General features: G+C 43.1%; 3 protein-coding genes and 1 long non-coding RNA gene across 5 annotated transcripts in view; 3 read left to right on the forward strand and 1 right to left on the reverse strand.

Moving 5' to 3' along the window:
• The window catches only part of phlpp1 (PH domain and leucine rich repeat protein phosphatase 1), a 47,713-nt gene extending 40,004 nt beyond the window's left edge, over positions 1 to 7,709 (forward strand). For both annotated transcript variants that reach the window (XM_088428582.1, XM_088428583.1), the window contains 11 exons: positions 116 to 318; positions 451 to 511; positions 768 to 863; positions 1,094 to 1,249; positions 1,872 to 2,072; positions 2,156 to 2,318; positions 2,409 to 2,539; positions 3,469 to 3,582; positions 3,835 to 4,029; positions 4,105 to 4,333; positions 5,295 to 7,709. In XM_088428582.1, coding sequence (XP_088284708.1) covers positions 116 to 318; positions 451 to 511; positions 768 to 863; positions 1,094 to 1,249; positions 1,872 to 2,072; positions 2,156 to 2,318; positions 2,409 to 2,539; positions 3,469 to 3,582; positions 3,835 to 4,029; positions 4,105 to 4,333; positions 5,295 to 6,596 — 2,851 coding nt within the window. In that variant the 3' untranslated portion in view covers positions 6,597 to 7,709. The remainder of the gene's footprint in view (positions 1 to 115; positions 319 to 450; positions 512 to 767; positions 864 to 1,093; positions 1,250 to 1,871; positions 2,073 to 2,155; positions 2,319 to 2,408; positions 2,540 to 3,468; positions 3,583 to 3,834; positions 4,030 to 4,104; positions 4,334 to 5,294) is intronic.
• mep1bb (meprin A subunit beta b) lies at positions 7,521 to 20,564 on the reverse strand. The gene is made up of 14 exons (XM_088428589.1): positions 20,301 to 20,564; positions 14,171 to 14,189; positions 14,054 to 14,104; positions 13,949 to 13,992; positions 13,781 to 13,859; positions 13,011 to 13,128; positions 12,766 to 12,944; positions 11,528 to 11,746; positions 11,270 to 11,422; positions 10,229 to 10,444; positions 9,682 to 10,149; positions 9,438 to 9,617; positions 8,238 to 8,433; positions 7,521 to 8,060 (listed from the first exon to the last, which is right to left on the reverse strand). The coding sequence occupies exons 1-14, from the start codon at positions 20,310 to 20,312 to the stop codon at positions 7,844 to 7,846; spliced, it is 2,151 nt and encodes a 716-aa protein (XP_088284715.1). The 5' UTR covers positions 20,313 to 20,564; the 3' UTR covers positions 7,521 to 7,843.
• LOC148414414 (uncharacterized) lies at positions 8,258 to 11,864 on the forward strand. The gene is made up of 3 exons (XR_015867348.1): positions 8,258 to 8,406; positions 9,426 to 11,465; positions 11,533 to 11,864. It is a non-coding gene; the product is annotated as an uncharacterized LOC148414414 (long non-coding RNA).
• On the forward strand, positions 17,309 to 24,552 carry LOC148414415 (opsin-5-like). The gene is made up of 6 exons (XM_088428588.1): positions 17,309 to 17,495; positions 18,371 to 18,458; positions 18,873 to 19,035; positions 20,386 to 20,513; positions 22,036 to 22,370; positions 22,896 to 24,552. Exons 2-6 carry the CDS (start codon positions 18,371 to 18,373, stop codon positions 23,394 to 23,396), a joined length of 1,215 nt encoding a protein of 404 aa, XP_088284714.1. The 5' UTR covers positions 17,309 to 17,495; the 3' UTR covers positions 23,397 to 24,552.
• The last annotated feature ends 59 nt before the right edge of the window (positions 24,553 to 24,611 follow it).

Consider the following 24,611-nt stretch of genomic DNA (forward strand, 5'->3'; position numbering starts at 1 on the left):
CGAGGACTGGAGTTTTAAAAGGACACTCAAAAGATTCAACAGATGACCGCTTTGTCGACAAGCGTGTAAAAAATGTATTTTATGTGATATCCCATCTGTTTTGTGGGTCCGCCAGGCTGAATAAAATCACCGACATGGTGCCGGATGAACCTGACCTGCTCAGGCATGTCACTCAGCTGGATGTGAGGGACAACCGGCTAACGCTGCTTGACGCCTCCGTGTTTCCCCGCCTTGAGGTGCTTCACTGCGAAAGAAACAGAATCGCCAGCCTCAAGGTCAAGGGCTGCCTGCTCAAGGGTATCTACGCCTCCAACAACGGTGGGTTCTCAAGCTCCTCCGAGTAAATATGTAACGTGACGCCTCCCCTCCCGTTTTCCCAGCTACCTGCTTTTCTGGACGACCGCGGGGCGTCCTTGCTGTAGGTTAATGAGTTTGGATTTCTCTCCGCAGAGCTGCAGAGCCTGGATGTCAATCCCGTGCCCTCCAATCTTAGTTACATGGACATCTCACGGTGAGGAAAAATCCCAAACGAGCGCGTAAGATAACTGAAACGTGCAAACCGAGGTCAGACGAAAGACGGACATTTTTGGCTGTGATTTATGTTTCAAAGCATTTAATCAGTATCTCGGCCTTGAAAACGCTTCCTCTTGGCATCGGAATTAAACGCACACCCAAGAAATATTAGCTTCCACGCTTTAACAAACCGCGCACCATTTGTCATCATCATCTCCCCCGTTTTTCTTCTGTTTTCATTTTGCCTTCCAAAGGAACCGTATGGAGTCTTTGCCAGACTGGCTGTGCGAGGCGAAGAAATTGGAAGTGCTGGACGCCAGCCACAACCTCGTCGGCGAGCTCCCAGCGCGGTGAGCGTCCCTCGGCGGTGCATCCGCAGCTTCTAAAGGGAGCGCCCGCTGATTTATGCGCTCTGGCCTATGCCGGCCGCTCATTTGTCCTCCACGGAGGACCATAAATCTCACTTGCTCCTCCTTATAGAAGTCACTTTGTATGCGACGCGCGTTATTATGTATACGCGTGTGCATGCGTGCCGGTTGTGTTCTGACAAAAGCCGTGTGGGTGCCGCTGGTTGCCGCAGGTTGTTCTGCAGCAGCAGCCTGAGGAAGCTGAGCGTTGGACACAACCAGTTGCAGAAGCTGCCTGAAAGAGTGGAACGCCCCCTGCTGGAAGTTCTCGACGTTCACCACAATCAACTAGTGGAGCTGCCCTGCAACCTGTTCCTCAAATGTGTCAGGTAGCTGCGAATAGAGGACATTATAGCGCAGGCAATTTATCGCTTCGCGGTTGCTTCTTTTTTATGCCGCTTGCAAGTTTTGTGTGTGTGGGTGAGATTGTCCCCTTTAGTAATTGGCTGAAAGTGCATCGGGGACTATTATACTGTTTCATTTTGTTTTTTACTTTGTCAAAAAGCTTTATTTATAAAAAAAAAAAAAGATTTGATTTATTCCAAAATAAAATTTGTTAACACAGCAAGGTTGTATCCCGATTTTAAATGGGTTTAAATGTAACATTAACATTCATATCAAGTGCATAACTTGCTAAATGCCACAACTAAGTACAGGCAATTTGTAACTTTTGTAAACACGTCTTGTAAATCACTCACCCGTCTACTTTTCCAATTATTTTAATTATTATGATTCAAATTCAACAGTAGTTTGAATATTTTGACTTCTTAATGTTTTCGAGGCCATTTGAATTCGAATGTGTTTCCAAAGAAAAAGGGAATCGCAATAAAGTGTTAATGTTCTTATTTCCATGTATTCCATTTTTTTCCCCAAATGGTGCTTTAGCATTCATGTGGTCTTGTCACCACATTTTTAATAATATATATTTTTTTGTTTTCTCCTCGTTTCTAGCTTACGATGCGTGAATGCTTCAGCCAATAAGTTGGAGCACCTGCCTCCCTCCACGCTGTCGGAGGAGAGCCACAGCATCCTGCAAGAACTCTATCTGACCAACAACCGATTGACCGACAAGTGCGTGCCCATGCTTACGGGCCATTCGCACCTTCGGGTTCTTCACATGGCCTACAACCACCTCCAGACCTTTCCAGCCAGGTAAGATTCACACGCAGCACATGCCAAAGTTGCAACAAAAGTGGGGTTGATGTAACGTTTTTGAAATCGTTCCACCCCGCCAGCAAAATGGCCAAGCTGGAGGAGCTGGAGGAGGTGGACCTGAGCGGCAACACGCTAAAAACTGTGCCCACCACCATCATGAACTGCAGACGTATGCACACGCTCATCGCCCACTCCAACTCCATCGAGGTCTTCCCTGAGGTCATGCAGCTGATGGAAATGAAAGTAAGGCGAACGCAGACACGCCCGCGCGGGAGAAAACGCACCTCGATGGAAACTCTCGAGTCGCGTTAAAACGTCTTCCTCTGACGCCAGTGCGTGGATCTGAGTTGCAACGAGCTGAGCGAGATCACGCTGCCGGAGAATTTGCCACCCAAGCTTCAGGAACTGGACCTGACTGGAAATCCACGTCTCAACCTGGACCACAAGACTCTTGAGCAACTCAAGTGAGTTAGTTTTTTCATTTTTCCGCGCTTGAGAACAGAATCGGGCAAATTCAGGTGCACAATTGGCCTCAGTTGAAGTTTAAAATGGAAGAGAAGTAAGGTCATAGCCATTCGCTAGGTGAGAATTGAAAAAAAGTAGTGTGCTTGTAAAATATTCAAATGAGTTTATTATTTGAAAAATACCTATATTTTATATATAATCCCTTTAAATGTTGTCTTAAGTTATTTAAATGCACAAATTAGTCAATAAAATTAACCTAGATAAATGTAAAATACTTTTAACATTTTATGCTTATGGTAGCTGCAACAAATCATCCACTCGTTAATTAGGGAATCAATCGCTAACTATTTTTGAGAAGCAAAGAATTGTTTTAAAAACAAGTTGAAATTATGCAAATCTTCTGAATTTTAGGCTGTCACCTGTAAATATACTTTGATTTCTGTAGTATACAGGCTTATTATATTTTTATTGAATGAAAAGAAGTGATTTTTCTCTTTTTGACATGAGTCTTCATTTACTTAAAGTACACTTACTTTTAAAGTAAAAGTAACTTGACAAGTTATTTTTTTCAGCACCTCAACATTCTATTGCACTTTTCATCTATATTCGAATTATGATACTATTGTTTTTAATTATTTGTTTTAAAACTACTGAAATTTACACCTTGCCAGCCCTCTTAATTATATCGATCACAGTAATTAATTGAATCATGTTTGAAACGATGTAAGTTATGCTCAATGAAAACAAATCCTTCATGAGACAAATTAAAATTCTCGAGTGCCATGCACATGCTTTAAATACCGGTACACGTACGTTTTTCCACCTACGGTTCGACGTACGCTTTCATTCTTACCATGATGTTTCATTTTGTTTCATGTTTTTTCCTGCCTCCTTCACAAAACAAATACATTTAATCCACTTGTTTCAGTAATATTCGCTGCTTCCGTATCGATCCCCCGCCGACCTTCTCATCGAGCGAGGCACCTGGCGGGCCCGCCGTGTGGAGTCATGGTTACACAGAGGCCTCGGGCGTCAAAAACAAGTGAGTTTAGTTTAATCAATCAATAATGGGTGGTGGGGGAGGGGGGGGGGGGGGTACGAGTGGCGCCTCACTCATTTATTAGGGTTGCTGATTGAAAAAGTACTAAAACATCCGCACGCATGCCGCTCGCTCAATATACCGAGCGGAGGATTGTCGTTACCATGGTTATCGGCACGCCGAGTGATCGATAGTCAGCAGAAGACTTTCTCGATAACCTCACGAGCCCCGGCTACGATTTCTCGTGGTTTCCAGACTGTGTGTGGCGGCGCTGTCGGTGAACAGGTTCTGCGGGAGCCGCGAGGCGCTTTACGGCGTGTTCGATGGCGACAGGAACGTGGAGGTGCCCTACCTTCTGCAGTGCACTATGAACGACGTGCTGGCCGAGGAGCTGCACAAGACTAAAAGCGAAGAGGACTACATGACTAACACCTTTCTTGTCATGCAAAGGTCATTGTCGGGGTGCATTTATGTTTGGGGAAATCGTACTTTAAAATGAATAGCCTTTCCTGACAAACATTGCAGGAAGCTGGGCACCGCCGGGCAGAAGCTGGGCGGCTCGGCGGCGCTGTGTCACATCCGCCACGACCCCACCGACCCCAGCGGCTGCTTCGTTCTGACGGCCGCCAACGTGGGCAAGTGTCAGGCCATCCTGTGCCGCAACGGAAAGCCCCTCTCCCTGTCCCTGCTCCACAACGTGGGCCTGGAGGAGGAATACCGCCGGATCAGGCAGCACCGAGCCATCGTCACAGAGGTAGCCGTGCTTTTCAAGCGGGGGCGCCGTAGAGAATGTATGAGCGTCGCACTTTTCAGATGCTGCTGGGCGTCAACTAGCGAACCCCGACGCTCCTTTTGCTTGAAAATCTCACCTTGACTACAACCTTAAATCAGTGTGTCTCCATCAGGAGTTGGGCAGTGGCAAACATTAATTTGCTTGTCAAGTTCTTGTCTAATAGCCTTAAATCGCCACAAGATGGCAGTAAAATCCCTGTCTCTGTGCCAACAAACTACTTTAAATGAACGATTGGGGGTGAATTATACGTTTATTCACCACAGAGTGGGGTGAATTATACGTTTTTTCACCACAGAGTGGGGATCAGTCCCTATTGCATAAATGATGGGAAATTACTGTGTAGTATCAGTCAAAAGTTTGGAAATACCCTCTGATTTCATGTTCTGTCATTATTTAAATGTTTCCTGATGAATAACACATCGCTACTTACTTTATACCGACATTATGATGGAATATTGATGGAGGTATTTCTATAATTTTAGTTTAATGATGTGAATGGTGAATTTATGATCTAAAATGACTGAGTTTAGAGCTCTACATTAACAGGACATTAGTAGGTGTTTCCTAACCTTTGTCTTTTCTCTGGAGGACAAGTCTTCCATCATCCATTTTGGGTGTACCGTATGAAAACCTAAAGTATTTAAGTTTGCAAATATCAGCAGTAGTGTTTTGCTAGTTGAATTTAAAATCTGATTGGCTAAAGAAACATCCATTTTTTCTAATACAATTTGTCTTTCACGATACCATTTTTTGAATCCCTGGGCAGATGGGATTGACATGGGCTGAAATGTAATTGCTAAAAAGAGTCTTTTATGAAAAGATTTTTTACACGTGATCAAATATTATTAGACAATTTGTAAATGTAGACAAGTGGTTGGAATAATTTATCGTAAATTTCTGCTTCTTTGTTTTGCCCGCGCAGGACAACAAGGTGAACGGCGTGACGGATTCCACGCGCATCATGGGCTACTCCTTCCTCTATCCGTCCGTCATCCCGTCTCCCTACGTGCAGACGGTCACGCTCACCCCGCAGGACGAATTCTTCATCCTGGGCAGCCGGGGCCTGTGGGACACGGTTTCCCCCGACGAGGCGGTGGAGGCGGTGCGGAATGTGCCCGACGGCCTGGCCGCCGCCAAGAAGCTGTGCACGCTGGCGCAGGGCTACGGCTGCACCGACAGCCTCAGCGCCGTGGTGGTCCAGCTCAGCGTCAGCGAAGACTGCTGCTCCTGCTGCTGCTCGGAGCCCCCCCGGCCGCCTCCCAGCCCCGGCCTGGGCCCCTACCCGCCGTCGTCCTCCGGGGGCATCAAGGAGCGGCCCCCGGACGGCTCCTTGCCCGTGCCGCCGTCGTCCTGCAGCGAGATGAGCAGCGAGATCAGCACCAGCGAGATGAGCAGCGAGGTGGGCTCCACCGCCTCGTCGGACGAGCCCCCGCAGAGCTCCCTGGTGCTGCTGCAGGAGCAGGGCCACCACCCTCACCTGCACCTGCACCACCAGGCCCACCCCGTCACATTTCAGCACCAGCAGGCGCACGCCGCCGCCCAGCCCTGCCAATATCTTTTAGCCGGCGCCGAGCTTCCTTCGGCCCGCGGCTGCTGCGCGCTTCACCCCGCCTGCTTGGCCAGCTCCTTTCAGCGCCAGCTGTCCAGCGCCACCTTCTCCAGCGCCCTCTCTGACAACGGGCTGGACAGCGAGGACGAGGAGCCCATCGCCGGAGTGTTCTCCAACGGAAGCCGCGTGGAAGTAGAAGCCGACGTCCACTGCCTCAAATCGGAGTCCTCCTCCTCGCCGCGAGCGTCTTCCTCCGCCGACCGCGAGCGCGGCCTGCTCTCCCTTCCGCCGCCCCCTCCCCCGCCGCCGTGCACCCCCGAGCCCCCGGACGAAGGCGCGGACGCGAGCCTCGCGGGGAACGAGAACGGGCCGGAAAGAGACGAGGCGTGGCAGTGCGGCGACCCGGCCAAGCCGCCCGCCGCCAAGCGGAGGGTCAACGGCTCGGTGGCCCGCCAGGAAAAAAGTCACAACCTCATCGAGGTGGCCGCCGACGCCCCTTCCAAGAAGTCCGGCGGCTATTTCACCGCCCCGGCGCAGCCCGACCCGGACGACCAGTTCATCATCCCCCCCGAGCTGGAGGAGGAGGTTAAGGAGATCATGAAACAGCATCAGCAGAAGCAGCAGAAGCCGCCCGGCGCCGAGCAGCCGGCGGACTACTTTGACACTCCGCTCTAGAACACCAGCTGCGGCCTCATCTCGGCGTGCGCGCAAGGCCCGCACCCTTCCCCTCTTTTGACACCGTCACCGTGACGCCTCCCAACCGCCTTTCTGTTCCAGTGCATTTTGTGTCCCAGGAGTTCCCCAATGGAAAAGAAAAACAAAACACGCAGATGAGCCCTTTAATAAAACTGGACTTCTGAGCACCCTTTTGTTTTCACGCAAGCGATGGAACTTTTTTTTTTTTTTAGTAACCTTGGACACCCCAGTAATCAACGCTAGTCTTTTAGTCACACGTGTGCGTGTTAATATACACCCCGCGCTTCGGTTGAACTTGTTTGAACTCACCATATCGTTTGACTTGAAAACAGCAGGAACTTTTTCAAGAGCGGCACACATCATCTTTTTACTCTCGACTTTGTGGAATGGTACACCGGTATTATCACGCATACCCGTTGTAGATAGGGCACTTACGATACTGTATTTCTTCAGTAATCCCCGGCTCGAAGCCTGTAAAATGACATAGACCTTTTATTTTTACTTTTTTTGTAGAAACTATGAATACTAACTCCTAGGAGTTGCATACTCTTTATGGTGACTCAGTCACTTTTACTAATCTTCTCTGAGAGAAATGGTGATTTGTGTTTCTTTTTTTTTTTTTTTTCCAATGATTGTAAATAAGAGAAATGATGTATAGAGACGCTTTTAAAGGATGGATATCGGCGAAGGTTTTAGTGGAGGATGTGAGGGCATTTGCTGTTCCGGAGGTTGAGCGTGCCCTTTCCGCTCTTTTATACACAGTTTAGACATACTAAAACAACAACAACACACGTGTGCAATTGTAGTTCAAAACATGTCAATCAACAAACACGATTCTTTCCCCTCTTTGATTTCAATGTCCTGTAGTCAACACTGTATTGAATAGACACAGATAGACTTTTTTTTTTTTTTTTTTTACATATACATGCAGATTGACATTCTATTTTCATAACACAGCCCCCTCCAGCAGTAATTGTTACCGCCGGCATGATCGTGTCGAGTTCAGTAATACAGATATATATCCACGTGGAAAAGAGACAACACAGATGTTCCTGTCTTTGGTATAATAAATTTTAAATTTGTGAATATAAACTCAAACGTTCAGAGTGTTTCATGACTGGAATGAACTGTACAAAAAGAAATGCGCTTGGGTGTATTTACATCGAACGGCCGCTAAGGGGCAATCTAATACAATGGCAGTGTCCTTTTGATCAACCCGCCGTATTTCATGCTAATTTTCCCACGTTTCCCATGACTAGGCTGTTTTCATAACTTCTCTTCTTGTACTTCTTCTTCAGGCAAACTGCGGTGGTCACGGTCACCACCAGCATGACTCCCAGCACGGACAGCGAGGAGGCCAAGGCCAAGGTGCTGTTATCCGCCGTCGAACCTCTGTGCTGGCAGCTGTCGCCGTAGAACCACCAATCGCCTCCCGCGGCGCACCTGAGACCAGCAGGAAGGTTAGAGACAGATCACGTGACCGTAACGGTTCCGCTCCACCGACAACTTCTTATCTTCTGTCGTTAAGATTGTATATTCTTAAATCGGGGATACGAATCCCGGGTTTGCCACCCGTGTGCCAATCAAGTCATGTGATGCGCGCATGGAGCGTGCCCTCACTTGCAAACAGCCTTCCCGTGTTCCAGCACGCACGCGCCGTCGTTCTGACATCGCACATGTGCGCAGGCGTCGGGGGGCGATTCGGTGTTCGAGGTTCCGGTGAAGGCAGGACTGGAAGCCAGTGGATTTGTGGTACCGGATGAAGAGGAAGGCGCGGTGGTGGGCAAAGGTTGGCTAACGGTCAAATGAGACACATCTGAAAAGGCAAACAAAATTCCTCGATCAATAAAATTTAAAAAATGGATAATCTCATGTAAACCAATATAGTATAATAACCCTGACTAGTAGCGAATTATTAAACTGACAAACATGCCAACATTGTTCTACTGGAGAGGTGAAATAAGGCCTTGAGTACCGTATTTTCCACACCATAAGGCGCACCCAAAAGCCTTTTTTTTTTTTTAAAGCTAATGGTGCGCCTTATAATCAGGTGCGCCTTATATACGGATCAATATTGGGATTGGTAGATGGGGAATGAACCGATAAAGTAAGCTTTACCTGTTTCTTTTGTGTGTTTACAGTTGAACAAGGTTGCTCATATTGACATTGACTTATTATGCTATTGAGAGTTATTATTGTTATTACTTTGAGTATTACTATATTCTGATTGAAAAAGTTTTAAAATATGTCATTAATTGAGGGTGTGCCTTATATACGGAAAAAGTATTTTAAAATGTCATTAATTGAGGGTGCGCCTTATAATCCAGTGCGCCCCATATATGGCAAAAATGAAAATATGTCATTAATTGAGGGTGCGCCTTATAATCTGGTGTGCCTTATAGTGCGGAAAATACGGTAATTTGAGTACCTTGGTTAAAAAAAAATAGATTGTACCAGATACCCCCTTATTCGAGCACACATCTGAAAAAATGTCAAGCGGACTGTAGCAACAATTATTAATGCTCTGTATGTCAAGACGAACTTCAAAATAATCCTAGGCCAAGCAAATATTATATGGGCACAAATGCTTGGTACGCTTTTATTTTGAAGTTGTTCTTTGGAGCGTTTCGCAATGTATCAAGTCACGACATTACGTCGTTCTGTAAATACCTTCAATCGCCAATTCAGGGCGCTAACAAATGACTTAATTACACCGAAATTGAAACAGCGTTTACCGGTGGCTCGAGCTCTGTTATCGCAGCATTATATTGCGCTAACCAAAGATAAAATTCAATTTTATTTCGACAGCCCGAGATTGACCTTCCATGCTGAGGAGAAAGATGGCGTCCCCTCCTTTGATGAAATCCCTGCTCCTGGCTCTCAGGTGGGTGAGGTACACCGAGGTCCCGCTGCCCGGGCCCCTGAAGTACTTGGATCCGTCCGCGTCCGTTACCTGGACGCCCACCTTCCGAGGGTCGTCCCAGAAGAGCGCGTCGGAACCTGAGGGACGGCGCGAGCGTTAACCGCGGCTCGCTCGGAAGAAGAGCGGCTTTCACCGGCCAACCTGAAAGAGTCTTGTTGGGATCGGTGGTGATGCTGCGCTGGTTGGACATGCGCTTCTGGATGTGAGGGTGCTGATCCATGAGCATCATGGTCATTTGCTTCCAGGGGCAAGGCCAGGTCTGCCCGCCGTCCCCCTCCCGGGCCACCAGGTTCACGTAAGCCCCCATTTGTCCGGAGGTGTTGGTCTTCCCGCTGGGATAGAGCTTCATCTGGAAGCTGTAACCCTCCTTGGAGGTGAAGGGCGGGCTGAAGATGGCCTCGCCCACAGGGGTGTTCTCCATGACTTGACTGAAGTTCTTCACGCGCCACGCGAACTCGGGACACGCCGTCTCCGAGATGTTGATGTCGTCCAGAGACAGACCGCCCGACGGTGGTCCCGCGCCTTCTTTGCTTCCTTGGAAGACCACGCGGAACTTCTTTGTGACGTTCAGGCTGACGTGGTGCAGCTGCCACAGTTCCTGAGGAGGTCCTGTTACATCATATGGTTTTTGAAAGGACGTCAATTTCACACCCTTGACCAAGTTAGCGCAGATCGGAGGGATCTTGACCATATATGGTGGTGATGTAGCGCAGCGTCCCCGCAGGGTTAGCTTTGTCGTACTCTCGCGCGAAGATCTTGAGCGAATCGTTGAGGCCGCCGCTGTTGTAGAAGAAAAACTGCAGACATTGGTAACCTCGCTTGGGGTACAGGATCCGGCTCTCCAGAAGGGCCGTGTCGCCCGTGTCGGCCGCGCTCGTGTTGAAGTGCATGAAATAGCCAGAACCTAAAGACAGATGTTACATGTCTCCAAAACTGTCGTTTTTCAAGGAAACAAAAAAAAATATTTGAAATCTTAAATACATATCTTTTAACTAGACCCAACAGTGCAAAATAAATGTCTTTATGAAGCGTAAATGTATTCCTAAGAGAAGCATCAAATGTATTGTTAAAAATTAACATGAACTCATCTCAAATCCCAGCCACTGAGTCCCAAAGACGTATTTTGACGTTCTTTTTTTTTTAAATATTCAATCAATCCCAGATTTTTTTTTTTTTTTTATTACTTAAGGTACCTACTTTAGGTAGTTGGACAAAAGTAATCGATTACTATAGGCAATCAAAAACAATCAATTACTTTAAATACTCAAATGCTAATCAATTATTTTAGTACTTTAAAACCTACTCTTAGTTCCTTTGTGCCAAAAATATTCAATTACTAACCGTGGAGAAATTTCTTTTAGTTGTACTTAAACAAATCAATTACTTTAGTGTTGGATTAATTTAAGTATCAAATTACTAAAGTTATCAATTACTTAAATCCTTAGTTTGATTACTTCATGAATGAATTCCTTTCATATCACCTATTTTAGACTTTCTTTGCCCAAACACTTTAAAATATTGTTAAAAACTCACCAGTGATGTGTTTAGGGGCTCATCTCAAAACGGATGTTTTTAGGGGCTCATCTCACCACTGATGTTTTTAGGGGCTCATCTCACCACTGATGTTTTTAGGGGCTCATCTCACCACTGATGTTTTTAGGGGCTCATCTCACCACTGATGTTTTTAGGGGCTCATCTCAAAACTGATGTTTTTAGGGGCTCATCTCACCAGTGCATTTCCCCATGTTGGAGTAGTCCGTATCGGGGCCCCCTGCCGCCTTGGCGAGCCTGCGCCAGTCCCCCTGGTCGCCCGGTCCCTGAATCATCCCGCAGATGTTCTCCCGTTCAAAGTCGCACGAATCCAGAAAGGTGGAGCCCCGAGCTGGAAGACAAAGTCACCTTTGAACGGCCGTAAAATCCTAAAGGTCCGCGTCAACATTATCATGAACATCAGGCGCAACAAGACAATAAAAGACACGCTTCTCACTGCAGCTGTAGAGGCGGGAGAGCTTGAGCAGGTCGCTGTCGCTGAACTCCATCCTCTGACCGATGACGTCGGCGAAGGCGTGGATCTTGGTGACGATGGTGGGCGAGGAGCCCTTGCTGAAGGCCGTCTTGCTGTAGTGCATCATGGAGCCGTAGTCGTAGGGCACGCCCAGCGAGCTGGACGTGCTGTCGTTGTGGACCTTGAAGTTGTGCTCTCGGCCTGGACGCGCAAGGCGAGTAACCTCGATTCAGTGGGAAAAAAAAAGTCTACCCCCGTTCAAATGTTTTGTCACTTCCTTTCAATACTTTATAAAAAAATACTGTAATAACAAGTTATTTTCGTTCAATCCCAAAGACATTTTTAAGTTTTTACACTCAATTCCAGCCACTTGTTTGTTCATATATATATATATATATATATATATATATATATATATATATATATATATATATATATATATATATATATATATTGTGTGTGTGTGTGTGTACTGTATTAATGTATACCTATATATGTATAAATAGATATATATGTATATATAAAATATACTGTATGTGTGTATGCATATTTATACATGTATGTGTGTACATGTACTGTATATTTATGTATATATGTATATGTTGTATATGCATATGTACAGTACATATTTACGTATATATATATATATATATATATATATATATATATATATATATAAAAATATCCTGTATGTGTGTATGCACATTTATGTATACTTGTATGCGTGTACATGTACTGTATATTTATGTATAGATGTATATGCATATGTACAGTACATATTTACGTATATATATATATATATATATATATATATATATATATATATATATATATATATATCTCAACTTTGGGATTGCACAGCTGTAAGTAGGCACGTGTCAGGCATAGTTACTTTTGGACAATTAATCAAAGTTCTCTGCACTTTAGTAGCGGCTATTGATGACTTTAATGATAGTACAATTGTGCCACGTTGATGATTTCCTATCGCACGCCAGCAACATTATCACAAAGCACTAAAAGTAATGAGTGATATGCTGCAGGCATCGTATAATTTATCATTTAATGATTACCCCTATTAAATTTCTCTGGTTTACGACTGTGCTTGTAGCGCTTGCTTGTAGCATCATGCTGAGGGATGTTGTTAACATTTGTTATTGTGTCAATATATTTTTTCTTGGTCTGATTTTTTTTTTTTTTTTTAATTGTTGGTGGCCGCTTACCCTCTGAGATGCGGTCCCACATAATTTGCACGTAGTCATCCCGGTCTGCTCTGGACTGCTCATGCCAGAAGCCTAAAGCGTGCAAGAATTCGTGTTCGATGGTGGCGATGCGGTCACAATTTTTACCGATGGACAACCTCTGCCTCCCCATTTGCTGGTTGCCCACCGATGAGAAACAGCTTTGAAATGTGGAGAAAATAATTTAGTCTTGCATAGAAAAAAAGCCAATGGCGTCCGCTCGTTACCCGCTGCCTTTGAAGATGCCGATGTAGTTTTCCTCTCCACTCCACGGCTTGAAATCGATGCAGGTCTTGAGACGGTACTGCTCAAAGGCTTTCAGGATCACACCTTTTGCATTGATTTCTGCACAGCCATGTCACATCCGTTGATAATGATTGAATCAATGAATTGAATTCAATTTTTTTTTTCACAAGTCAACCCTCCTCCAAAACGCTTACAACCTGCATAACGTACGCTCTGTTTGATTCCGAGAACTGTCTAGTCCACCTAGTCCTAGTCGAGTTGTTGACATATTTTCTTATCGTCTCGTCAGAAAAAAAACTCACTTATATAGCAGCGTTTGTGAAAAAATATTAAGGATTTTTTTTTTATTGTCTAAATCAGTTTGACTCCAAAAAAAGTGAGATTGCCATCACTAAATTCCTTACATATTAACTTCAGACAAAAAAGCCTAAGAAAAAGCCAAATACGTTTTTTTCCAACACTTTGAGCACCATTGACGTGAAATGACGTCAACTGAAACATTACCAGGAGTGCCACTGACGTCCACGGCAGTTTTTTATTTTTTTATTTTTTTTTTAGGGGAGTCGCTGGAGAAAAATTTAAGGAAAATTAAAAAAATACTGACGAGAAAACTACAAAACATGTAACCAAGTTTTTAGATGACGTTTTGTATAACTCTTCAAGCATATTTTCTATAAATGCGGTCCGAATGATATTTTGGCTCCATAGGCCATCAAAATATTAGCAATAATAATTATAAAGTTATATTCACCGAGGTCATCTCCCATGTGGTACGGGATGGTCGTGGGCCACCTGTATTTTTCGCCGATAATGGAGTTCCGACCTTGTTCCTGTTTATTAAAAAACCACGAGCACGTGAGAGCAAAACATATCACGCATATGATCATATTAATCATGATATTCTAGGAGGAACACCAACCTGGTCCAGCACAATGTCGCCTTCCACCAGATCTAATCCTGCTTCTGTGAGGCCAAAGCACACGATCGGAAAATTGAAATATCATTCCCCCCCCCTCGCGCATACCTTCATTGATTTCAGAAATGTCACGATCCCGTCCGCCATCCACGTCAAATTCTGCCATAAAATTCAACCATGAATACAAATCTCACAACGCGGGCTCCTCTGCTGTCGTTTACTCACCCTCCAATATTTCTGTGGGCTGATGAAATGAAGAAAAAAAAAAAACAAGGAAAAAATGTAAATAGAGTATAAAATAGTCAAGTGATGATTATGGTTTGTATTTTCTCACCATGCATAGGAAGCACGCCACATGAAGAGCCAATAATACACCCGCAGATGTTCCTCTTGCCATGTCCAGCGATAATTTGTTATGGCATTGTAAATGAGCGCTGATTTAGTGTCAGGTGCATGATGGGATTTCAATGACATGCATGTGATGCACAGGTGAATGATTGACATGAGGTCAAAGTGATGCAATCACCTCCAATATATGCTGACAAATCTCTATGCGTCATGTGAATGATTTTTTTTTTTAAGAGAAGCCCAGTGATATCAATAAAAACAAAACAATTTTAAAAAAATCCTCTGATAGTTTCTCAGTTTGCGAGCCCACTAGTTTGCAGATTTTTTTTTTCAAAATTATTTTTAGTACCGTTTAAAATTTCTGCAAAATAAACCTCCAGTAAGTTTCAGATGAAGTTCCACTATCAGTCGCTAGAGGGCGTCACGTCATTTTTTTTTACACCAAATTTGAAAGAATAGGAATGGAAACAGGAAGTATTTGCATTTCTCATCAATATTTTTGCGACAGATTATTTCTGTTAATCACCCCCTTCCCTTCCCTCTTCCAACTTCCTTTTTCCTTTTCTTGATAGTTTTTGAAAGTGTGTCTTCCTTAAGTGGGCCAAATCGTGTGCCGACAAAGTTTCAAATTGATGGAAACTGAATAGTCGTTTTAGAAGTTGCTGATTACTTATTGATATTTTGGTGCACTATGCTTTATATCACTTAAATATGAGCTCAGCAGAGAGAAGCGTCTAATGGAGCTGAACTGATGAAATTCCTTTGAACCAGCATGTTTTCTTTTTGTTTTGTTTTTTATGTTGAGTCCTCAAATATAAATTCAAATATGGCAAAAAAAAAACAATCTTGGATAAAAAGATGCAATTGTGACTTACTTTGAATTATAATGCAAATGTAACTGTTTCAATGTGATCTGAAAGGTGTTTTGAATCTAATCAGTAGATTATTTGAGATGATAAAGAACAAAAAAAGCAACATATGTGACCTCAAATAAAATAGAAATCTACAAACACGACCTACAAAATAAAACTCCTGACCTATAGAACATAATTCACATCTAAAGAAAGTCATGCTAAAAAAAAAGACCAATGTACTATTCATGAGGACCTGTTATGCAAGTAATCAAAAACAACATGGCCGCCACATACATCCACATGTCAAAGAGGGGGCGGGACTCCGCCTGGAGTTGACGTTTGCGCGCCTGTGCTCAAGACAGAAAAAAAAGAGCAATCGATATCCATCCCTCTCATCTACCATAATAATCATTCATAATTCCAATACGCACTGAAAGATAATTCCGCGTTGCCGCTAACACTCACCCGAGCGGGGCAGTGACAGGATGTTCCTTGCAATTTGAGCTTTAATCTATATGTAAATGAGTCATGTATCCGTGCGCACTTTGAACACATGATATGTTATTAATGTGTAGAAACTGCCACACGCTGCATGAGAACATACATGTACGGCGCCGCAAATGCTGCTGACATGACATGATCCATAGGGATCGTTTTTATACCACATCTGTCAGTGTTGTTTCAAACGTTTTCCTGTGATAGTAAATTGAGCTTCCTGGAAAATAGCCATTCTTCTTTTTTTTTGTTTTACATATATATATATGTGTATATATACCCAAAAGAAAATTATAGACAATCAAAAAGTATCTAAAATCTAAAATAAATAAAGAGTACTTCTGGATAATCCGCATCTTGCAGCAGCCAACAAATGCATTTTTCTCTGCATTTTTCCTTTTCATGGAATGCGTGCTTCCTTTCAACCGCCAATTGAATAGCGGCGACGCCACAGTTTGCGCGAATGAACACGACACGCGTTCCGCAAGATGCCTTCAACAAAAACAAAACAAAGTTCCTGTCGCGCGCGAGGCCATTCCATCCAGCGTCTTGCGCGTCCTTGGAAATTAGCGCCATTCCTCAAAGAGGCCCGGTTACTTCAGCGCCATCTGCCCGTGGCTCTTTTTGTCCAGCACGTGGCCCAACGAGACGGCGTGTCGCTCGCTAAACGAATAGCTTCGGCGAGAAGAGCCCCGGGCGCCATCGAAATAAAAAAAGATGAGGCGCGGAGATCAGTAGGCAGCGTTATATAATCGGAAAAGAATCGACAAAAGACAACTGTGCGGGCCAAACTATCTTCGTGACAGCGCTAGCTTTGAACTCATTCAGTGCCATGGACGAGAATTCTCGTCTTTTAAAGTAGTAATGACAATAGAAAATCATAAAATTCTCGTCAAATACAATTTTTTATGGAGGGTAGCTGACACCCTTGACTAATTCTTACCTAATATAAGCCAATTGAGCACTGTAGTGATAATTGTGACCAGTGGATGGCAGTGTTTCCACACTCACAACACAGATATTACCGACATGCAATTCAAGGTGAGAAATGGAAATCAATCTTTGGGGGATTGCCAAAATAAAATTGAGAAGCAGATGTCAGCTGACTGTTAGCAGCCAGTGCATGTGGCAGCTAACAGCAACCCGTGCTAGCTGAGGTAACGGTATTATTTTGAATAAAAGAAGTGAGCAGGCTGAACCAACGTTCGAGTCCATTCTTGTTCACGCGCAGGAAAATGACTGAAACTTTACGCCAAGGATCCCCACACTTTTTCCCGTGAGGGCCATATAACTTTTCCATCCTCTGGTGGGGCTTTTTGTTTGAGAGGGGTGTGTCCAAGCATTTATTGAATAGAATATTGCGCTCCATGCATGTCTAAATCTCAATCACGTAGCTAGATTTAAAAATAAATAAATAAACAAAGTTGACCCTGACCACTCCCACAGCGGCTCAGCCCTCCCTCTCCAAGGGCCACGGCCTGCTTTTTCAGAGATATGCCATGCAGGATTTATGCCTGGCAGAAAAATAGAAATCTGAAAAAATGATGGTGCAATTGTTATCATCACGCTGGAGTCTGTGGGCGGGGAATGGGTGATACGGAGGAAGGGGGTGTAGGGTGGGGGTGGGGGGTGGGGGGCGCTCTCAGGAGAGCAGCGGAGCCTCTCCATCTCATTCTCGCTCTTCTTTCAATTGCATCCGAGGCTTGCGTAGTCCCGTCTGATTCTCGCCACATCCGGGCCACTTTTTTTTTTTTTGGCGCCAACGCATCACCAACCCTTCCGGCGACATTTTGGTTTTCCTCATTGATTCGGTAACTCCATCCGACCGCTCGGAACGTCGATGAAGACGCAAGGTAAGAAGGATGGGAACGTCTTAGAAATGTGATCTTTGTGGATTTGAAAAAGTTGTTTTTAAAAATGATTGACATGTGCTTCAACTGTCTGACATTGATTATGTCATTCAAACTAGTGTGAGCATGTGAGCTTCTTTTTTTTGTGTTAAATGTTTTTTCTTGTCAAAAATTTGTACTTTTAATTCAGGCAACTCCACAGAACACAAACTCCACAGTATACTTCAAGTTTTCTCACTCATATACGGCAAGAAGGGGAATTGTAAAAGGCAAATTTTCTGCTGTTATATATATATATATATATATATATATATATATATATATATATATATATATATATATATATATATATTAGTGTAGCAAGGAAACACTGGCTCTGTTATATATGGTTTTAATGGTCATATAATATATATATATATATATATATATATATATATATATATATATATATATATATATATATATATATATATATATATATATATATGTATATGTATATATATATGTATATGTATATATATGTATATATATATATATATGTATATATATGTATATGTATATATATGTATATATATGTATATATATATATATGTATATATATGTATATATATATATATGTATATATATGTATATATATATATATGTATATATGTATATATATATATATGTATATATGTATATATATATATATGTATATATGTATATATGTATATATATATATATATATATATATATATATGTATATATGTATATATATATATATATATATATATATATATATATATATCAGATTTTTTTTAATGAAAATGGATTATTGATATACAGTAAACAATATAAGAAATGATGCATGAAAGCAATCCCGTCGTTTTTTTGTTCAGATGGGCCGGTTGAATGAAAACACTGGCTTCCAATCAAACATTCCCGTGCCGTTGGATATCACTGTGGCTGTGGTGTATTCCTTCTTTGGTGAGTAAAATTGAATGCCATTTGGAGGGGAACGAAAAAAAAATCCATTTACTTTTCATTTACAGTGTAATACCTCCGTGAATAACTTTGCCGCTAGGACTAAACAAGAAGCTTGCCCGAGTCCCTCTACATCCATGTACAATAACATCGGTGCCAATTTTGTTTCATTTACCGCATATTTATGTATAGTATGAGATATTTTCAGTGTGACCTGCCTGTAATCATATTCCCGGAAGCATAGTGTGGTTATACTGTTTAATTCTCCAACGCCGTGCAAGTGAAAAACACGCACATATTCGCGTAAATGTTTGCGAGACATTACTGTACAATACTTACCTTAATACTCAGTAATACCAATACTCAGTAGCAATGAGATACTCATTTTGTGCTTTTTTTAATTTCTTCTCTGTGCAGGAATATGTTCACTGTTTGGCAACAGCATGCTGCTGTATGTGTCCTACAAGAAAAAACACGTCCTGAAGCCGGCCGAGTTCTTCATCATCAACTTAGCCGTCAGCGACCTGGGCCTGACTCTCTCTCTCTACCCCATGGCTATAACGTCCAGCTTCTACCACAGGTACGGCGGCCATTTGCAAGAAATAAATATTCTAAATATAAACTAAATATGCGGTGCTGCAATTTGGCGCTGTTCAATTTTCTGTAGCATTGTCATTTTTGGAGCTATCTATACAAATAATATATCATTTTAAAGGGGATTGAGTGCAGACATAGGAGGTATCAATGTCGAAATAAATTTTCGCTGACGTAAGCCTGCTTTCGTGAAAACAGACGGCACACACCTCGCATATCTACAGTATATGCTGTGTTAAAAATGTTGATTTATCAACAACTAATTGGACTCCAATTTTGTCATTAGCGATTAACTGAATGCAAATCATTCTTCAATAAAGGGATGGAAATCAACACATATTTTTTTCAACACGTTTTTTTACTCAATTATTAAAACATGAATTAGTTGATAGATATAGCTAGCTAGCTAGCTTGCTCGCTAGATAGCTAACTAGCTTGTTTGTTGGCTAGTGAGCGATCTAGCTAAATAGCTCATGAGCGATAGATAGATAGATAGATAGATAGATAGATAGATAGATAGATAGATAGATAGATAGATAGATAGATAGATAGATCTTGTCTATGTAGATTTAGATGTAGATCTAGTCTATCTAGAGTTAGATAGAGCTTGTATAGCTAGCTAGCAAGATAGATAGATAGATCTTGTCTATGTAGATTTAGATGTAGATCTTGTCTATCTAGAGTTAGATAGAGCTTGTATAGCTAGCTAGCAAGATAGATAGATCTTGTCTATGTAGATTTAGATGTAGATCTTGTCTATCTAGAGTTAGATAGAGCTTGTATAGCTAGCTAGCAAGATAGATAGATCTTGTCTATGTAGATTTAGATGTAGATCTTGTCTATCTAGAGTTAGATAAAGCTTGTATAACTAGCTAGCTAGCAACATAGATAGCTGGATCTTGTCTATCTAGATTTAGATGTAGATCTTGTCAATCTAGATTTAAATAGATAGCATGTGTATAGCTAGTTAGCTAGCAAGCTAGATAGCGTACTGAAGCTGAGTTCATCAAGGTTTTGTTTTTTTTATTTCCACGACTTTGCACGACAACAAGTCAAGCCGATTTTCTTTATAAAGTACACTTAAAAAGACCATAGTCAACCAAAGTGCTGTAGAATCGAAAATAAAAGCGCAAATAGAAACCTAAAAAAAACAACTGGCGACGTTCCCCAGTTTCAGGGCACCTTTGGCTTTTCCGATGAAGGTTTTCACCACGAGCGGCGCGCTTCCCGTTTTCACGCTCACCCACTCACGTCCTCGGTCATCGACGCTTGTGTTTGTTTCCATCGGTACACAAAGCTCTTCTTCTTTTCCCACACCCCGCCGCCTCCCACGCAGGTGGCTGTACGGCAATACGGTGTGCTCCATCTACGCCTTCTGCGGCATGCTGTTCGGCATCTGCAGTCTGAGCACCCTCACCCTACTCAGCGTGGTGTGCTTTGTCAAAGTGTGTTATCCGCTGTACGGTGAGTCTTCAAAGCGGACGCGCTTGGCCACGGAGGGATGCGCGGCGGCGGCGGCGGCGGCGGCCCTAAATGGCCCATTGTTGATTTTCTCACTAATCCCTCCACCGAGATGGGCGCATTAAACCTTTCTTTGATGAGCCACGAGTCCGCCGGCCGCGCTGGATGGATTTGCCTTGTGATGTTACGCCACGCGCTGCGATGGAGAACCTGGGTTTGACCTCGAGAAACGCTCTAATCGAGGCTTTAATCGAGTGGACGTGAAGCATCATCGAAGCGAAAGTTGGAAAGCGCTTGCCGTTCTGTTTCAGCCGCACACGCGGCGCTTAACTTGTTCAGTCTCAAAAGGATGTGTCTTTATAATACATACGTTAATACATTACGGACAGCGGGAGCTGCGTTTACCATTGTCCGTAGCTATATCAAACATGGCCGCCTCCGGAGAAGGGCCACCCCACATGTAATATCATTTAATAACTAGACCTATGATTATTTTTGAAACATACTATTGGTCGTTAAGGACACATTTATTCGCAAGTTTTTGAAATTTACAATCATTTACTTTATTTCTTTTGAATGAAAAACGGTCTAAATCTTACACACTGTCCCTTTAATTCAGCAGCCATTTTAGACCCTCCTTTCGCAAAATATGTTTGTTTTTTTAATTGGAAAAAAAAAGTATCATTTCTTTTTTTTTACATAATTCATTTAGCACCAGCCATGGACACTCATTTAGCCAAACATGTGAAAAAAAATAAATAAAAAAGCTATAAATCAGCATTTGAGATTGAATGTCTGGGCCCTTAAACGTAAACGTTTGTCTTTGGTCTTTTAGCACTTATTTAATGACTTACCTAATTCACCAGCCGTTTTTAGACGACCTTTATCCTTTTTTGAAGTTGGAAAACAATACATATTTTCTGTAGTTCATTTAGTATCAGAAATTTTGGACACTCAATTAGCCAAACACTTGAAAAAAAATTGACAAAGATATCAACAAGCACCTGTAAAGTGAATTATATCTTTGAAATTGAATGAGTTAATCTGATTAATTTAATTGCCATCTGTTGTCTATAGCTGCTTATCTTCATTTGGGTCGCTGGCTTGCTGGTGCCTACCCAAGTTGTCTATGGGAAGTGGCAACCAACCATTCACACATCAATCACACCTATGGACAATTTGGTGCATCCATTAAACCATTTGCATGTTTTTGGAATGTGGGTGCAAGCCCGAGTGCCCGCAGTGAACCCACGCCGGCACGGGGAGAACATGCAAACTCCACACAGGAAGACCGTAGCGAGCCGGAATCGAACTCGGGACTCTGAACTGAGGCGGACGTGCCGACCGCCTCCTTCGCATTACTTACGAACATGCACATGTAGTAACAGCACCGCCTAGCGGACCGATGTGCAATTAGCAGTCGAGCACGCGCGCACCATTGCCAAAAAGTACTTTGGTAGCGACTGCCCTCGCCATAATATACATTTCAAACTCCATCTGCCACTAACTGCCATTATGCTCACAGGAAACCGATTCAACCGCATTCACGGGCGTCTGCTCATCTGCTGCGCTTGGCTCTACGCGCTCTTGTTCGCCTGCTGCCCGCTGGGCCTCTGGGGGGAGTACGGGCCCGAACCCTACGGCACCGCCTGCTGCATCGACTGGCGCCTGTCCAACCAGCTGCCGGCGGCGCGCTCCTACACCGTGGCCCTCTTCTTATTCTGCTACATCCTTCCGTGCTGCATCATTGTGGCGTCCTACGCGGGCATCCTCGCCACGGTGCGCGCGTCTCACAAGACCATGAAGCAACACGCGGCGAGACAAACGCACATGAGCGCCATCCAGATCATTATTATCAAGGTAAAGGGACAAAAGACATCATGCTATATTTTCATAGGATGGGGCCCGAGTGGGAGAAGAAACTAAAAAAAGTACATAATCAACAATTGACCCTTGGGGCACTCCACATTTTTTTTCTAGTTGGTCTGGAGCCCTTCATTTTATATTTGAAATCAGGAGGCATTACCATACGAATTTAAGACAATCATAACAACAATCCTATTCAGTTTCTTTTGTGGGCGTATGTAAATTACAGATGGGGGCGGGGTTATATAAAATCTGGCCTAGAGCCCCACATTGGATAGCGTTGGCTCCGCGCTCATTAGAAAGAATTGACTCTAGATACGTTTTGATGGATGAAAAGCAACGGATAATCTCATCACCTGCCATCTAGGAGAATGATGAAGTAACTCGCGTATCCCCCCCCCCAAAAAAAATATGGATGGAGCTTTTAGATTCTCATAAACAGAGCAATTATAATGTGGCCGTCATAAGACAAAGTACAATTTTGTATTCATCTCTGTCACGTGCGCATTTTGCCGTTAGCTAAGCGTGGCGATCTGCATCGGGTTCTTCGTGGCGTGGAGCCCGTACGCCCTGGTGTCCATGTGGGCTTCCTTCGGCAACATCGAGGACATCCCGCCTCTGGCGTTCGCCATGCCGGCCATGTTCGCCAAGTCCTCCACCATCTACAACCCCGCCATCTACCTCACCCTCAGGCCCAACTTCCGCAAGGTCGTGTTCGGCGACCTCGCCGCCCTGAAGAACCGCACGGGCAGATGCTGCCGCCGCCCCGGACTCAAGGTGAGTCTTCGGTTAGTCCAAAGAAGGACTGAGCAGTTCCCCGTGCTCAACTCGTCCACGCAACCTTCTATAGAGGTGCCGCAGTGTCACAAGGATGCTTTTGAACGCTCCGCCGTTGCTAATGGTCCAAGCGTGAGACACGCCAGGTCCTTGCTGTGTCTCCCGACAGCTAAAAGAACTCCAGAAAGCCTTCGTATTAATTTGGAGATGCTTCCGGGCAAAGCGAAAGTGGCTTGGCCCTAATATACCCCCAAACCGATTGAACCGATTCAAACTTTCCAGCTATAAAATGTAAAATGCATTCGGTAACTAAATTGCGAAACATATTTCTCCACTTGCTGTTGACCGAAAATGACTTTATAATCGGCCAATCACAGCTCCGTTTGTCAATGTCACATGACCAAAAGGTGAGCAGTGATTTGTCGTCACCTCAGCCTTGAGCACGTGTGATGTCATTTTCAGTCGACATCAAGAGGGAAAATGTGTTGTAAAGTTTTTAATGGTACATGAGAACATTTAGTTCTCAAATTAATGATAAAGTTTTTACTGCTGAAAATGGTTAAAGGAGTTTAATATCACTTTAAGATTTTGAGTAATGCAAAATATATTCAGGAATGTACAGTTTCATTTTCAATTTTATTGAACTTGGTCCGGTTTAGATGTGAACGGGATGGACACTTTAAAAACATATTTTCAAAAATAAAAGTCTTAAATATGTTAAGGGTACTTGGCCTTTTTTAGACACAATTAACGTTTTGTCCATAATTCATATTATTTTGTCTATATGTAATTGTATTTTTAATGCACAAATCGTACATTTAAAAACATTTTGCCGTTTGCTGTCGACTGAAAACGGGCTCAAGCTCAGCTACCGACCAATCGCGGCTCACCTTTTTCTTCTTCTCTTTCATTTTACAAGATGAATCGCGATTGGTTGTAATCTGAGTCTTGAGTTCATGCGATTTTATTGTCAATTTTTAAGACAAAAATGTGGCACTTTTCACATCCCACCTGTACATAATTCAGTGTATCGCTAACGTTAGCATTTTTTTCAAATATTTGTGTGCCAATGCCCTGGCGGGAATTGTCTTCTATATATGTTCCATTCGGAAATATTTTTACGGCACATATTCCGGTTCTTACAGAATAAATTAAAAAAAAAAAAACAACCCAGTTGGGCTGTTCTTGTTGAAAACTGTCAGAAAAATGTTGTGTATATAACCAATCCCAGTACTATTAATACACAGTTTGCATGTGTATATAATCCATTTAAAAGACTGAAGCACAATAGAACACTAGCAATGTTCAACATTAGAATTAACCAAAATGTTTCCTGTAATTTCTTGCTTGTAGGTTCATCAATGAATATAATAAAGCATGAAAATATTTTTGGAAATCATGCAGGGCCTCTTTTTTTTAATGCTTGTGTATTCACGGCATTTTTCAGATTGGCTGGGT

Source organism: Hippichthys cyanospilos, chromosome 12, assembly GCF_059441005.1.
Source record: "Hippichthys cyanospilos isolate Australia breed blue-spotted pipefish chromosome 12, RoL_Hcya_1.0, whole genome shotgun sequence".
In the NCBI taxonomy this organism is placed as follows: domain Eukaryota; kingdom Metazoa; phylum Chordata; class Actinopteri; order Syngnathiformes; family Syngnathidae; genus Hippichthys; species Hippichthys cyanospilos.